Below are 16,510 nucleotides of genomic sequence, written 5' to 3'. Positions count from 1 at the left end.
ACCAAAGAGCTCATTGGTTCAAGTGTTTTACCTTGAACTTAATTTCTATGTCTTGTGTTTTTCGTCTGCGGAGGCTAAATAGCTGCTATCAATGGAAAAGGTGAAACTTTGATGGGAAAAACTTACAATTCACAACAGTGGAATGTCTTATCTTTTTTGTTTTCTTCAATGGTGTCCAAATAAAGAGCTTTTTAGCATTATCTTGTCACTCAAATTGAACACACACCAGAAAATAAGTTTAGAAATAGAGTAGATTACAATATTTGGTATGAAACTCATTTTCATGAATGCTCTCAAAGGACCGGTTGAGCCAGAATGTGATGAAACTCAATAAATTGTTAAAATATTAATCAAAAGTTGCGTCTGAATTTGATAAGTACTACTTAAAACTAAATAATACTCAATAATAATAATATCTAATAATCTTTTCACATTGATCAGTCCCTCCAGGATTTGTGATTATTTTTGTAGTCAAAATCATTGATTTTGTGACGCTAACTTAGAAATATTTTGCCATGTTTTTCCTTATATATGGCAGTAAATGTGATGTTTTGTTACTCTCCATAACAATCACAAGCTGTGTTTCGATTGACCATATAATTGCGCAATTTGACATTTTGAAAATAAATTCACTTAATGGAAACGCGTCAATTGGTTTTATGATTGAATCAAAATTGGTTTATTTTGCACAATGGAAAAACGTTTTCCACATCACACGAGTCGCATGATCAAAACCCGGATGTTACTACTGGAAGAAGCTACAAAGAAGATGACAGGAAGTAGCTTGAGGATAAAAGAGTTGCCTGTTTTTTAACGACTTACCGCATGAACAAATTTAATCTTTGTGATTTTAATTGCATTTCTTATTTAATGGAAATGTACATTAGCTGGGCATTGACAAAACTTTGTGGACATTTGTAACAGAAACTGTTACAGAGTATAATTTGACATCTAGTGAGGCTGAGGCAGTAGATGAAGAAACACTGCCACCTATAGGTGGGAGTCAGCATCACTTTGATGCAATATTTTTTGACAATTTTTGCAGAAAATTTCCAACAAACCAACAGTTATGCATTAGAGTGAAGAAGTGTTCAATTTTGATGATTTTGCGTCACTTTTTTTTTACCATCGCGACTGACTGATGTAATTTGACAGTAAACAGATAAAATCTGCTTTTGTTTGATAAGAACAACTGTTATCTTTTATGAGTCTACAGGGACACATAAAAGGTTATGGCGGGCCAGATTTGGCCCTCAAACCTTGAGTTTGACTCATATGTGGGAATAAAAATACCAATAGGTAATTCGTTCCATATAACACAGTAGGAGTGCAACCGGTAAACCTTTTACGGATGCAAAAGCAAGAACCCCCCACTTGATGACTTTGTGTTTCTGCGTTTGACATGATGTAAAGCACTTTGAAATGCCTTGCTGCTGAAATGTGCTATGCAAATAAAATGTGATTGTTTGACTCATATGTGATAAATCTTTGGTGGAACTGACAGAGACAGTAAAATATTCTCTTCTTTAAAGATCAAACTCTGAAAAAAAGACAAATCATACCAAATCTGCAGTGGTAAAAACTCAAACTGCGACATGAATTATTCACTTTATGGATTTACCAACGTTTGTCATTAGAGTGTGATTCTCAGCTGGTGGAGTTAAGTCACATTTCCTCATTTTTCACCACGTTTTTTTCCTTGTTGTACCATGATTGCTTCAGAAAGCCTTTCAGGTTATCGTCCTGTCTCATTTCATCACAAGAGCAAACAAACCACCTGTCAAGATTGAAGTAGATTAGGGGTTCAGAAGCACATTAACCAGCTCTGCATGCAGTCAGCTGTCAGTGTTAAAAGCTTTGCTCTTCAGAGCCATTAGCAGGCCTGAATGTGAAGCTCCCTGCAGGCGCAGAGGCGAAGAAAATCACAACAGAACGAACATCCTGTGCAAGGAGTTCCTAAAAAGCTAAAAAATAAAAAAAAAGGAAAACAAACCCTTACTTATAAGAAAATATATTCACAAATAGCCGAAGAAAAGCGCAGTACCCTCAAAACAAATGTCCGTTTTGCTCATTTGCATGATTGGAGAGAGAAGGACTTTGAAGATGCCTTTTGATAACTGAAAAAAAAAAACAGCACAGCAGCAAAAAGTCGCTGGAAGAAAATCACTTATGAAAATGTTTAATTCATGTGCCGACTTCAGTTAGAAGAACTATCTAATGTGTTGGTATTTTATGGAGATTTTCTGGCTGAACGATCCTTAGAAATGTTTTTTCTTTAAAGACCTCTTCCTCCTCCAGGCCCACTGCTCTTGATCTCACTACTGTTTGTATAAAAAACATCAAGTAAAGATATTTTTTAAAAGTTTCCAAGGAAAGTAAGTAAAAAACTCCCAACTTTTATTGATGTGAACGTGAAAGATGCTGTGATTCATTCATGTTTCAGATCTCACTATCATCTGCATAAAATGGCAGTTTTGGCAAACAAGGACGACTCACCAGGGTAGAAATAATAAAAACCCCAGGAGTTTAGTTTTTTATGTGGAAAGTGCTAATTTAGTCCAGAAATAATACTCTATATAATGGCAAAGTTTTTCCCCAACAAAATTGTCTCATTGCTAAGCTAGTGCTAGCTTAAGCTGTTTTCTGAAAAGTATTTGCTCTCTTTTATCAAACAAATTTCAATATTAATCTAGATTTATCCATGTGTTTCTAATAACATTCTGAACATCTGAGTAAAAAACATAGATCCAATTTTGATATATTAACTACATATTCCACATATTACTAAAAGACGCTATGCTAAAGGGAGCTACAATTAGCGATAGCAACAGACTTTATCTGAAAACATTTATTTCAGGTGTAAAAACAATACAATAAAAATGCAGTAGGCTGTTTAGTTTTTATAAATGTAAATAAAATTTTAAATAGTTTACGCTGCAAGGCATTCTGGGTAGATGACATATGCTAGGTGCTACAGCCCTAGCTTCATCCAACCAGAACAGTAATTATTGCCCAATAAAAGTAATAAAATTTGAATCGGAGCGCGTTCAAATAGAAGGCAAGAGGAAATGAAGAAGACAGCGATCAAATGGAGGAAGACAAGACATTTTGCCGAAAAAGCTGGTGTTTGTGCTGCTTGGAAATGCTAACATAGAAGGAGATTGTTGTTTGCTGCAACTAGCTTCAGTTTTTAACTCAAGCTGTTTACAGTAAAAATCAAAACATTTCCTCAAATATATTAGAATGGTGTGTTAAAAATAAAAAGATGCTTCATGGTCCCTGTAAAACATCCATTTATTATCTTCCTATTTGTTTAGATTTTGTGTTAGCTACTTCTAATGCTGTTAGCTCCTGCTAATGCTGTTAGCTCCAGCTAATATTGTAAACAGTAGATCACAACATAAAATTACAACATATTTAGGCCAAAATGTTCAAGTAGTCGTGGATCCTTTTCAGCAAAGTGGTAAAGGTTTTTGCTCCTTTTCACAAAAATGACATTTTGCGTGTTAAAATATCTGTATCCGTTAAAAACTTTGAATTTGCTCTCTTTGTTTCTTATCTACCTGAGTTTCTGCACCTTGGATCCTGCTCATCTGGTTCACGCTCAACTCCATGCACTACTTTCTGTTTTTAATATCTGGAAAAGAACAAGGAAGTGCGTCCATTAGTGATCTGAACGGTCAACACACAACACGTGTGGCAACAAGTAGCAACCAAATTATTACTTTCAAGTTTCTTTGACATTGAAACATAAAATATGGAGGCGAATGTAACTGCACTATGATTTGCTCACAGAGCTACAAGTTTCAGTCTGTGAATTGGAAGTTAAGGTTAAAGGTGAACTAAACGTTTGAGCACAGCTTAAATTTTTTGTTAAATTAATTAAAAAATAAATGGGGATTCTTTAATATTTTATGGCTAAAATCCAACATGTAATCAACATTTCAACTTGTTTTCTGTAACAGGAATTACCATTTGCTTTTTGCTAATGATATTTAGTGTTTTAAATGTTTTCTTTCTTGGATATAATTTGGAAAATAATTAGTGAAATTGTGATCTGCACAAAAAGCAAAAACAAATGATGGATAGAAAACAGACACCAGACTCCCACTGATCTCCTAGTGACCTCATGATGAGACTTTTATTAAATTAATGTACAGTTTTGATAATAAACATAAATTTTTTTGTGCGTTTTTAAAATCCTCCTTTGGCCTGATAAAAAGAAAGGGAAATATTTCTGCATTTTGAAATGTTGCCTAAAGAAACATGTTTGTTTGATCTTTTGCTCAGATTTCTTAATGGATAGGTGATTCAAGAAATCTTAAAGATATAGTTTGATAGTTGAAGTGGGGTTGCTGAGTTAGTAATGAGCAGAAAGTATCCTACCTGCAGTCGGCCGCCACAATGTTAAATTCTCATGCGGTAGTAATGTTAGCAGCTATTTGGAACCAAGCTAACAGCTACTCACAGGGAAGCTAAGAGCTACATCGATTCAAGCTAACGGCTCCTCTCAGGTTAACTCAGCAGGTCTTGATGTTCAATTTAATGTTTTTGCTAAATTCTGTTTAACAACATATTTTTTCCATGTTGTAAATGCAATAATCAATACTTAAAACAAGCTCCATTATCTTGCTAAAAAGTTACTTGTTAGTTCTGTCTTATTTTAAGCGTACTAACATATTTGCACTAGAAACTAGATAAAAAAAATACTTGGTAAGATTTTGTGTTTTTGCAATGCGCCGTGAATCTCTAAACCTAGCTCACGCTGACCGCTGGCTACTGCAGGTAAAGTAGTGACTACTCGTAATTACTCAACACAACCCCAAATGTTCTCTTAAGATATTCAAACAGGGTTCAAAACATTTGAAGAGTTGACATTGTTGTTCCACAAAGCAGCACACACGATAAAAAGGTTTGCATTTGAGCAAACAGCAGCTCAGACGAACTCTTCAAGAAACCGATTAAAGGTAAAAAAATCCCTTTACGTACGCAAACATTCATTCTTTTCCTACAGAAAAAATGCCATGACTACGACGGAGTATTAAGGCCACACTAAGATTAAATTTAAAAATGAAATTAAAAGGATAAAATCATCATAATTTGAGAATAAAGTTGAAATATTTTGAGAATGTCAAAATAATTTTTGTTCTTCCATTGTGTTTTAAACAAGTCAAAGTATAGAAAGGTGTAATATTATGAGAATAAACACATAAAATTACTGTTTTTTTATTTAAAATGTTTTCCACTGTAAGATATACAAATTATATAAGTGGAAATAATACAAGGATAAAGTTGAAATAATTTGTCGCAAAGTTCCTTTTCTTAAATGAAATTATTTTTGACAGTGTGACAAACAAGTCAAATAATGCGCAATTAAATCATTTTTGGAGATTAAAGTCATAAAATTACTTTTATGTAAAAAACAAAATACACTGATATAAACAAATTATTTCATACAAAATAATCAGAGAATAAAGTCAAAATAATTGAAGAATGAAGTCATAATATTTCAAGAATAAAGTCTTAATGTTATAACTTTCTTTTCATACATTTCAGTTTTCTGACTTTATTCTCGTAACTGTATATGTTTTTATTTTGTAGCATGGCCTTAACGCTCCGTCGTACATCAGGAACATTACAAACACAAAGTTAAAACAATCCATGAAACCACCTTTCACCAATGTTCACATTTACATTTTTAATATTTACAGTTGCTTAAACAAGGATTTGAACACCTCTGCTCCATATTTACACAATATACAGTAAAGGTCAAGACTGTGTGCTGTTCCATGTTTTTCCGAGTCCATTTTTGCATCCATGGAAGAGAGTAACTGGCTCGTAGTGCAGCGTGAAGTCCGGAGGCGCGGTTCTGTCCGCAGCCTCCTCCTGGATGAACACCAGCGCATCGTCCCAGCCGGCCTCCGCTCACATGAAAAACTCCTTTGAGTTTTCACCAGAGGCGTTTTTCCGGCCGTCAGTCTGGTTGTTGTAGTGGAAATCTTGGCTCTCTTCCTGTTTGGCCGCCTTGACCTCACGACTCCGATACGTCTCTTTTCTCCTGTAGAGGAATCTGGCGGTTATGGTGAAGACGGTAACGATCACAAAGATGGCGACCGCTATGACACCTGCGGGGCAGAGAGCATTCGCAAACACAGAGACGATGTTTGGGTTGTGCAGCCCGGACAGACAGAACCGACAACGTCAAAAATCCTTCATCATTTATGGACGGGGATGGAACTGATAGGAATACAGGTTCCAATATTGATAAGAATCCCTCTGTGACATTTTAACATGAAAAATGAAAATCAACGAGCCTCGTCTGAAAATATATTCTGATTTATGAAATATGAAAGTAAATGTTAATGTGAGACCACAAAGAAATTATTAACTTTGCACCTGAAATTCAAGCATTTTCAAGGACTTCATGCACCTGTATAGCAAGTTTGTTGTTATTTTTTATGTAGTATGTTTGGTTTTATTAAGGTTACCATTCACTTCTCATCAACACTTAAAAAAAGTTTTTTCATACTTCAAACTTGCGTCTTAAAGTAATGTTTCAATAGTTTTTTGCATTCAAAGGAATAAAATATTTCCTTATTAATTTTTCTTACCTCTGTTTTAAATTTATTTTACTAGCTAAAATAGCTACCAATTCAATTAATCAATTATCAATAGATTACTCGATTACTAGAATAATTGTTTGATGATTTGAAGTATTTTTGTTTTTTACGCAGAATTTTCTTCTATTACAATTTTTTACTCTTTATATATTTCTACTAGCGTAAGTAGAAAACGGAATGAGTTTTTATTCGATTAATCAATTAATCGCCAGACTATCAGTAGATTACTAGAATAATTGATCATTTGAAGTATTTATGTGTGAAAAAACACTTGAAATCTTTCTGACATTTCCACACGCTGAACACTAACTCCACATCATGAGTATGAATGCCTTGTAATCTTTTTTGTGGTCAATTAAACTTTCAAAGAAAGAAAAGTGAGATACGCTGAGGTTAAAGAGAGGGCAGGCAATTATTCTCCAAACGCATAAAATGTAAAAATCGCCTGAACTCGGCTGATTCTCCGTGAATCCAGCAGTGTGGTCTCAGCATGTCGTGGTCAAATCGTCTCCTTTTGCCCTGCAGTCTGTTTCTTCAGCTAACTGTAAGTCAGGCCCTTCAGTTCACTCATTTCTCCAACTTTATATTAATTGGAATTCCAGAATACGTCTGAAATCAATTTCTCTCAGTATCTTTGGTTTTAAAGCCCTGAAACATTTGAAGATAACAGAGGAAAAGAAAGAAGTTTCTCCAGTCAGCTCAGCTTTAATTAGTTTTGAGCTCTTTGTGTGTCGAGTGCCAAAGTCGCAAAGATTTAGTGGATTTTAAGTGACTCGATTCGCGCGGTCATGGTTCCAACCGAGGCAGAGGAGGAGAAAGTAAATGTATTTCTGATGGAATATTTCTCTCTATCACCGCTGTGGGGAAAGTTTGATAGTTTACGGAGAACCTACCTCCGATTAATGCCGAGTCCGACTTCATGGCGTTCACCAGAGGCTGACCAGAACCAACAGAACCAGACTGGTCTGCAACAGAGAGGGAAGGCAGAGAGGCATTAAAGAAGAGTTAGAAGAAACAAGATCTAGAGATCTACAAAAGAGAGAATTTTTAATGAGAATAAGAGCAGGACAAAGAAATGCCAGCAGAAGTGATGATCACAGGTCCAGGTTATGCTACTAAAACCGCAACATAAAGTCAAACAAGAACTTAATAAAAAAACTACCGGCTTATTAGTAAAAGTAATTTTAAATGCAGTTGATCCCCGTCTAGTTGCATTTATATATTTGCAGATTTTCTTGAGGAACTTGACTTTAAATTAGTCACTTTATTTATAGAGCGTTTCATTTGCCTTTGTGCTGATTGGCTGTAAGTCCAAGAACAGAGAGAAGAAAAACCGTAGATATTAGCTTCTGAATCTAAACTTTAATATGTTTTGATTCAATATGTTGAGATCTGGAAGGTGTGAAATAACTTTGGTGTTCTGTTGTTTTCTAAACTGTTGTGTACATCATCTACATTTCTACATGTGTATATGAATTGCATGTATATTTATTGTCTGTTTGGGCAGCGACTATTCTATTCTATTCTATTCTATTCTATTCTATTCTATTCTATTCTACTGCTAAGATGGTTTCCAGTGTGTGTATTAATGCCAAATATTGTTGATCGTAATAGATTTGTAAAAACAGTAGAAAGGATGAAGCCCTTCAGTGGCTGTAAATACGTTTTATAGTTACTGTATTTACGTCCTGTATAATTATAATCCTGTGTCGATTAAAGAACGTTCTAAATACATTGAAGTGTGTGCGTCTAGTTAAAAATCATTCCAAGCCTGGAAATCTCAAACCTTTTGGGATCAGAGCAGAACAATCTCCAAGAAGACGATGAAAATATTGTCTAAGAAACATTTGTTTTGTTGTTTCCTCAGTAAATATTAATGTATTGCCCATCTGCTGATAACTTAAACACCATCTGTGAATCAAGAGAGCATAAGGCCGGGCAATATATAACAAGGAAAAAGGGCCTGTGCTTGTTTTTGAATCATATTTACAGCTGCGGCCTGAGGATAAAAACTCTCCACTGAGATCCTACTGAGGCCCATCTGCTGTTTAACAGAACCCTGTCCCAAAGACGCGTTGTTTATGCACAGATCGATCCGTCATTCAGGGTTATTTTTAACATAAACAGAAAGAAGACAATTTAAATGCAGGCATTTGAGAAAATGAAATACTCTGAACATTAAAGTACATTAAATCAGGCAGGGAAAATCTAATTTGTCATTCTAGCTGGTTTCAACTGGAACCAGAAAACATTTAATGTTGCTTGTATAAAACATAAACGTCACAATCCAACTTTCTATTGTTTCCCAAAGCAGATAAGATACTTATTAGGACACAGAAAAAGACGGAGTGAGCGTTTTAACTTTTATGTCAGATTCTCTCTGCAGTAAAAGTTGGAGAAACTCACAAATATAAATTTCGTGAGTACATTCTCACTCGGCAAAATAAAAGTTTCTCTGTCCAAAATGTTTGTTTCTCCACGGTCATATAATAATTGTTTATGACACAGCTCATGCAATGTTTGGAGTCAACAGCCAGACCGTAGAGATGACTGTGGATGTTGTTTGTGAGCATAAAGTTTCTCTGGTATGATAATTGTTCCCTCCAGGATTTCGCAATTTATTTTGCAATCAGAATGCCGTTACTTTACAAATATTTGCATGAAAATTTGCAATATTTTTTTCTTCTAAAACCTGCCTGTAAAAAAAAATAGTTTGAAAAAGTAACAAGCAGACAGACTGGATACACCATCATATTTATATTACTAAGTACTTAAGTAGCTTGATTTGTCTGACTCTCCACATTGATCACAAAGTATAACTTGACTTCTAGTACGGCTGAGGCAGCAGTGTGGTAGAAGAAAGAAATGCTGCCACCTGTAGGTGGGAGTTTGCACCACTTAAATCCGATGATTTCGACAGTTTTTACAGAAAATTTACAGTAAACTTACAATAGTGAATTAGCTTGAAAAAATGAAATATATTGATTTTTCATGAATTTCCATGATGGAGGAACTGGGAAAAACTGGAGGGACTGGATAGTGTTTTGTTTATTAAAGGCCGTGTTGGCTCTAGTGGCCTTTATTTAGCGAGGGAGAGGGGGCAGTCAGAAGTATTTTAGAGATTTTAGCTATTTGCAGGTGATAACACTGAAGTCACACTTTACCTGACAGGTGGTGCGTGTTCTCAGCTGAGTAGGGATTGGCTGAAGCCGACGAGCCGCAGTTGGACCGGACCAAAGGTCCAAGGACGACGACTGGGCTGGTGTCCGGGTGGAGCAGAGCGGCTTTCAGAGGACTGACGGAGTTATACCGAACCACAGAAAGACAGCCGGCGAAGCCGAGCGCGCCGAGCCGGGCCAGGTCCGGATCCAAGGAGTCCGAATCTGAGAATCAGTCAATCAAGTTTATTTGTGTAGAACATTTCAGCAACAAGGCAGTTCAAAGTGATTTACATGAGTGCCATCGTTACAATCATCATATATGTTGATCTATTTTCTATAATTGTCATCAAAACTCAAACCTGGTGGGTTTTTAGCCTTGATCTAGATGAACTCAGTGTTTCGGCTGTTTTGCAGTTTTCTGGAAGTCTATTCCAAATTTGTGGTGCATAGAAGCTGAATGCTGCTTCTCCATGTTTGGTTCTGGTTCTGGAGATGCAGAGCAGAACCAGAACCAGAACCCGAGAGGTCTGGAAGGTTGACACAACAACAGCAGATCTTTAATGTATTGTGGTGCTGAGCCGTTCAGTGATTTGTAAACTAACAACAGCATTTTAAAGTCTATTCTCTGAGCAACAGGGAGCCAGTGTAGGGACTTTAAAACTGGGTGATGTCTTCCTGGTTTTAGTCAGAACGCCAGCAGCAGCGTTATGGATCTGATTGATTTTTCAGTCAAACCCGTGAAGACACTGTTGCAGTAATCAATGCAACTAAAGATAAACACATGGATGAGTTTCTCTAGATCTTTCTGAGACATTAGTCCTCTAATCCTGGAAATGTTCTTCAGGTGATAGAAGGCCGACTTTGTGACTGTCTTTATGTGGCTCTGAAGGTTCAGGTCTGAGTCCATCACTACACCCAGATTTCAGCCTGATCTCTAGTTTCTAGTTGTAATAACTGAAGCTGTTTGACTCTAGATTGTTCTTAGGTCCAAAGATAATAACATTAGTTTTGTTTCTGTTGATAGAAGGCTGATTTCTGTAACCGTCTTTATGTGTCTCTGAAGGTTCAGGTCTGAATGCATCTTTTATTTAGACAGAGAATTCAAAAAGGTTGTTTGAAAACCCCTTTGGTCTTGTTAATCATGATACGCACAAACATTAGGCTGTCACCAAAGCTCATTGCTTCGTGTTATTACTCACTTCAGCTCATAAAAACATTCAATCCAGCTGACAAGCTGCCAAATATGCAGCTTTAACATCTGCATCCATCACTCCTTGGGACAAATCTTCCCTCTCTGCCTTTATCTGTTAATTTCACCGACTCCATCCTCTCCATCACTCATCTGAACTCCTCACAGCAGCGTAAACAGCAGCTGCTAAAGCCGACACAAACAGCTGCATCAGATGACTGAGAGCTGACTGCTACCTGAACACATCTGCATGTTGATGAGGAAACATTACAACCGTCTTTCAGCTGTTGCTCTGCTCGCTACATCACGTCTCTCCCAGCCTCCCTGTGTTCCTTCTGGCTCCATTAGTTAGCCTGATGGATGACGAGGCTGGGGGGAAGCGACGGGAAATCCACTTCGCCGCTGCTTTTTCTGATTCTGATTTGACTTTGCACCCGCTCTGGTTCAACAGAGGGGATTGTGGGTCACATTTTGACATGAAGGCGGTTAAACCCTATGGACAGCACTGAGCTCGGAGGAACTTTACATCAGAGGAGATAAAATTCATACCAGCTGGGGTGGCGAAAGTGCTCTGCAGGCAGATTATTTACAAAATATCATTAGGTCTGTCACTCGCTACAAATGTGCGCAAAATTTCATCGATATTCAGCTGATGTCTAAAAACACAATTGCAGCGTTTCCATTAAAGAGGCAGTATAATGTATTTTTCAGACATATTGTAACAACTACAAAAATCAAATATGACTTAAAAGAAATTTGACCCAATTGACAAAGGCCCTCTTTAAAAACTCCAAATCATTCTGAAACTCCACCTTTAGAAAATCATCACATTAACCATCTAACTACATTTTTACCAGTGTTTCATTGAGAAGTAGCTCATATAATGAACTCAGCAGATATGCAGTTCCACTAGATGTGTGTATGCTGTAATATTTAGTAACAAAAACGTGGACTATAAACAATTTTAAGAAGTAGCTAATAGAAAAAGAAACTCTCAAAATACTATTTTAAAATATAACACAGTTTGGCTTCTTGGAAGAAAAATCTAAAAAGGATAATTTGCTGCAGAATGAGGTTGAAAACTTTTAGTGGATTTAGTGGCAACAAAAGTCTAAAATTACACTAGAATCTGCGTTTCATTGCTCAGCAGAAAGAATCTAGAAGCAAACACAAAACTCATAGAAAATGAATTTGTGTGGGTGGATTTATCTTCACTTTTTGTTTCAACCTCAAACTTTTCTCTCAAATCATCTGGATTAGTCCTGCTGGTAACGTATATATTTACCTCTCAGAGCTGAGAGAAAAACAAGGCCAAGCAGCCCAGAGTTTGAGCTAACGAGTCAAAGTGTTTTTTAACCAAATGGATCTTCATCCATCCCGACTTACCCGGCACTCGGCCCAGAACGAGAGACCTGAGCCTGCCAAGTTCTCCAGAGGAGCTCAGGTTGAAGTCCTCTCTGGCGTTACCGTCGACCTGATGGAAAATAAAAAGAATAATGCTCAGTATTTATGGTAAAGAAAAAGGTTGAAGATCATTTTTATCTGAAAGGAGAGAAAAACACCTCAAACATGAGGAGATTTACAAGTAAATCTGCTGTAGGAGATAATTTTCTCCACAATCACTTCAAGCCTCCTGCTTTCTATTGCAGAACACTAAAGATAAAAACAATTCACAATGATATAAACGGATAAGAAGGGGCTCATATTTCACCGATTCCTTACAAACGGCATGAATCAGGAGGCTGCACCAGAGCAAGACGAGGTCACCTTCTTATTTATCTCACTATGTTTATAATTACACACACACACTGGCTGCTGCTTAGATGCATTTCCCCTCGTATATCATCCGAGGTTGTTAACAAGATCTGTGATTCAGTAAGCCCAGATATGATTAGGAAGCTTCATATTTCATGGCTTTCGGCTGCTCTGTTGGAGTTTCTTCCAGGAAGTGACACGTTAGTACTGAGTGGAGCTTCAGGAATAAAACGCACCTTGGTTCTCCGTTGGACTTTTGCATAATTTTATGTGTCCTTGAGATATGAATCTCACTGCCAAACGAAGGCTGAACAGGTTTAACATTAATTAGCCTTATATCTCGTTAACAATGACTCGTCCTCCACCTCATCTGAATGTTAAAAACAGAACGGAAATTTACTGAAGCAATTAAATATTTGACAAAAATTTTTTACAATCTGTACAGAACGGTTCAATATGTTGATTTCACATGTACAGGTACAGATCCAGATGGAGGGCAGACAGTTAAAATTATGATTGTTACTTTTTCTCTCTCCACTTTCTCTTTTGTTGTATTTTTTAATCTCTATTATGGACAGGATACGGTATCTTTAATAAAGTTTGTAGTTTCCCATTGCAGTTTTGCCAAATGCACTAATTTTGGTGCAGCTGAAAAAAATAACCTCATTCTAGCACAAAAACCTTCCAGATATTTCACGCTGGAAAGTTGAGATGGACCAAGTTTTGTAGCGCTTCTTCATTTGTTCAACAATAATATATATATTATTTTAAAATAGCAGTTAATGTTATTTCTTACTCTCTAATATGTTTGTGATGCAGGAATAACATCATAACATGATGTAAACCTTTAAAAAAAAATCTATTTTACATGATGCTGCTCCTTTAAATAAGAAACGCAGTTGAAGTCACATGTAAATAAGTTTGTTCATGTGATAAGTCATTAAAAAACATGTTGCACCAAAATACATCTTTTTCATCCTTTGCCTCAGTAATCCGGTAGTTGATCGTGTGAAATGCATAAAGAAAATTACCTCATCCACGCGTAAAAACTTTCCAGATATTTCACTTTGGAAAGCTGAGATGAACCAAGATTTTTAGCACTTCTTCATATGTTCAACAACAACAATAACATACATATTATTTTTAAATAACAGCTAATACTATGCTGCCCTCTGCAGCTATGTTTTTGACGTAATAATATAACATGATGTAAAGCTAATAAAATATCTGTTTTACATGATACCAACCTTTTTTGTTTAAAAAAAAAAAAAAACACTAGTTAGTTTTTATAATTTTGTGGAAGGTCCAAAGAGACGCCGGTTGCAGACCTTTGATCTAGTCCAACTTCTGGTTTCCGGGTAAATTATCTCAGCGAAGCTTTGATGTGTTTTGCAGAGTTTGTGGCGTAGAAGCAGAAAGAGAGGAAGCTCTACGGGGATCCAGGTGCTGCTCGGTGTCTGTGCGTTGCACACTAATGAGGCGGTTTTACCTGCATGGACACAGAGTCGGCCGACCTCCTGATGGTAACGGCGTGCAGCAGCCCGTTGGCCAGCCCCCTCATGCTGCTCCTCAGCACCTCTGCAGCTCTGCCGCTGTCAAGCTTGTACCTCAGCTCCAGCTCATCTTCACAAGCAAGACAAAACAAAGAAACAATTTAAATCTCCAAAACCAGAGATGTTTTCTCTTCTGTGAGAAGGCGGCCTTGTTGTTCTTTGAGTCTTTTTGCCAACAGACTAGGATTATGTGTTTAATTTGTTTGATAACTGCTGGATTAGGAGGATAATTCCCTCTCAATATTAGAGTGGATTTATTTCTTCTAAAGTGGAGATTTAACAAAAACACTTTGGTCATTACTGAGAGCGTTAGCTGAAACCAAATACTTTCAAGAGAATATTTCTCTACAACAGTCTTTCTCAAACTGCCCCCTAGTGGTCAGCATGGGACTGAACGTAAATGACAATTTATTTGCTGCGACTTGAGCTCAAAATGCGGCAAATAAATGGTTGATTACGAAATGGCTGTGGTTAATAATAATAAAGGATAGCTAGGTTAGAACTGGGTCATTCCAAAGAAAACGGAAAGAAAACAAAGTCAGAATTACTTATAAGATCGGAGGAAACCAATTCAGACCTGCTGAGAGTTTTGCTTTGTCGTTCATGAACAATTCGATTCTTTTGAACGAGTCTCAGTTGGTGAGAACTATTCTTTAGTTTTTTACAACTTTTCTTGCTTATAAGAAAACATAATCAGCACGTGCTGATCACGTGTTAGGACCTATTGTTATTTTTATCTAATTCAAAGTGATTTAATTGGTGATTAAATACAATTGACAGAAATGTGTGGATAATTTTTATATTTAAAAGGGCAGAAGATTTTTGTTTCTGCCAAAGCCAGTCAAGTTTACCTTTCTTTTACTGTGCAAATAGTCCTAAAACATTATTAATGCACACAGCACAACTTCTTTTTTGATTTCCATGTGTTTGACATCATTGGAAAGCTTAGAATTAAAAACTTTCAGAATCTGGAAACGTCCCAGAATTGTTCATGGTTCTGTTGCAGCCGGTCACATTTACCAAGTAGCATCACCGTTGTCTTTAGGATGAACAAATAACAAAACAACAATAAGCGCATTAAGAGAGTAATATTCTAACTTCAGGTTGTATATATGAAGATGTTGTGTTATTGTTTGTTAAATGGGTTAAGTGGTTCTCTGCCTGAAAAGTATTAGGTAATGATCAACCTACCTGATGCTGCTACATTAATTTAAAATGAATAGATAATCAGTAAAACTCTTGTGTTTGAGCTCCAGTGTTTTTATCTGGAGTCTTGGTTATCTGAAGGCAAAACAAGGAAAAAACTCCTAATTGGTTGTTTTACTTTTAGAATGTCAGCACAAAATTGTAATGCCTCACTTCCTATCAGCTTCCTTAAGTGATTAACAGCAGGAAAAAAATCCATTAACAGCAAATGAAGCTGCAAACTGCCATCCGCGTTAGACTCCTGAATAATGAAAGGCTGAAGTTGAACTTCTGGACATATTTTACAGATAAAACGAGTTTCCAGTCGTTTCCTTAAGTGGCTTCTCTTTTCTACAGCACTTGACTTCATGAAAAAAGAACAAAAACCGTTTCTATGAAATATGTGAACTAAACAATTGCTTTCTAAAACTTACGGTTTACTATCAGAACATTACAAAGGAAAGAAAATTACAAAAAAGAGCAAAAACAAGTTACTTTTTAAGAACTTAAAAGTTACTTTCTAGAGATTATAGGTTGCTTTCCAGACTGTACTTATTTCTGTAAAAAATCCAGGTAATATTCTGGAATTTACCATGTTTTTATATGTTTAGTTTTATGTATTTCACAGAACTTTCTCAGGACTTCATGTTAGCTTTGAAGAGGTTTTCAGAGATAAACAATTTTCAAGAATTTACATAATATTTTTAACAACTAAAATAGTAATTTCTGGTACTCAAAGGCTAGTTTTAAGGTTAACTCTACATAATTTATATTATGTATATAATTTATATAATTTTCAAGAATATACAGGTTACTTTCTGGAACTGACCTCAAATATGAAAGTTATCTTAAAAGTACTAACCAATTTTTGTAACTTTTGTCAAAACTGAAAGAAAATGCAAAGATTTAGCAGGTACACAGAAACTGCATTACATTCACAGAATCTACAAGCCCGGAAATTACAGAATCCATTCTGAAATTTACTTTAGAAAATTTACACTTTATGTTTCATTATTTACAGGCAGTTTTCTAGAACCTACAGAAAAC

General features: G+C 36.1%; 1 protein-coding gene across 1 annotated transcript in view; it reads right to left on the bottom strand.

Moving 5' to 3' along the window:
- Positions 1-5,236: 5,236 nt before the first annotated feature.
- LOC116722037 (contactin-associated protein-like 4) overlaps positions 5,237-16,510 on the bottom strand; it is a 102,311-nt gene continuing 91,037 nt past the window's right edge. Inside the window, exons 20-24 of the mRNA XM_032566120.1 lie at positions 14,215-14,348; positions 12,357-12,444; positions 9,785-10,003; positions 7,514-7,585; positions 5,237-6,125 (exon numbers count right to left, since the gene is read on the bottom strand). Of these exons, the coding sequence (XP_032422011.1) occupies positions 5,926-6,125; positions 7,514-7,585; positions 9,785-10,003; positions 12,357-12,444; positions 14,215-14,348 (713 nt within the window). The 3' untranslated portion in view covers positions 5,237-5,925. The remainder of the gene's footprint in view (positions 6,126-7,513; positions 7,586-9,784; positions 10,004-12,356; positions 12,445-14,214; positions 14,349-16,510) is intronic.

This window comes from Xiphophorus hellerii, chromosome 6 (genome assembly GCF_003331165.1).
Source record: "Xiphophorus hellerii strain 12219 chromosome 6, Xiphophorus_hellerii-4.1, whole genome shotgun sequence".
Classification (NCBI taxonomy): Eukaryota; Metazoa; Chordata; class Actinopteri; order Cyprinodontiformes; family Poeciliidae; genus Xiphophorus; species Xiphophorus hellerii.
Note: the sequence above shows the minus strand (reverse complement) of the source record. Positions and strands in the feature narration are given on the sequence as shown.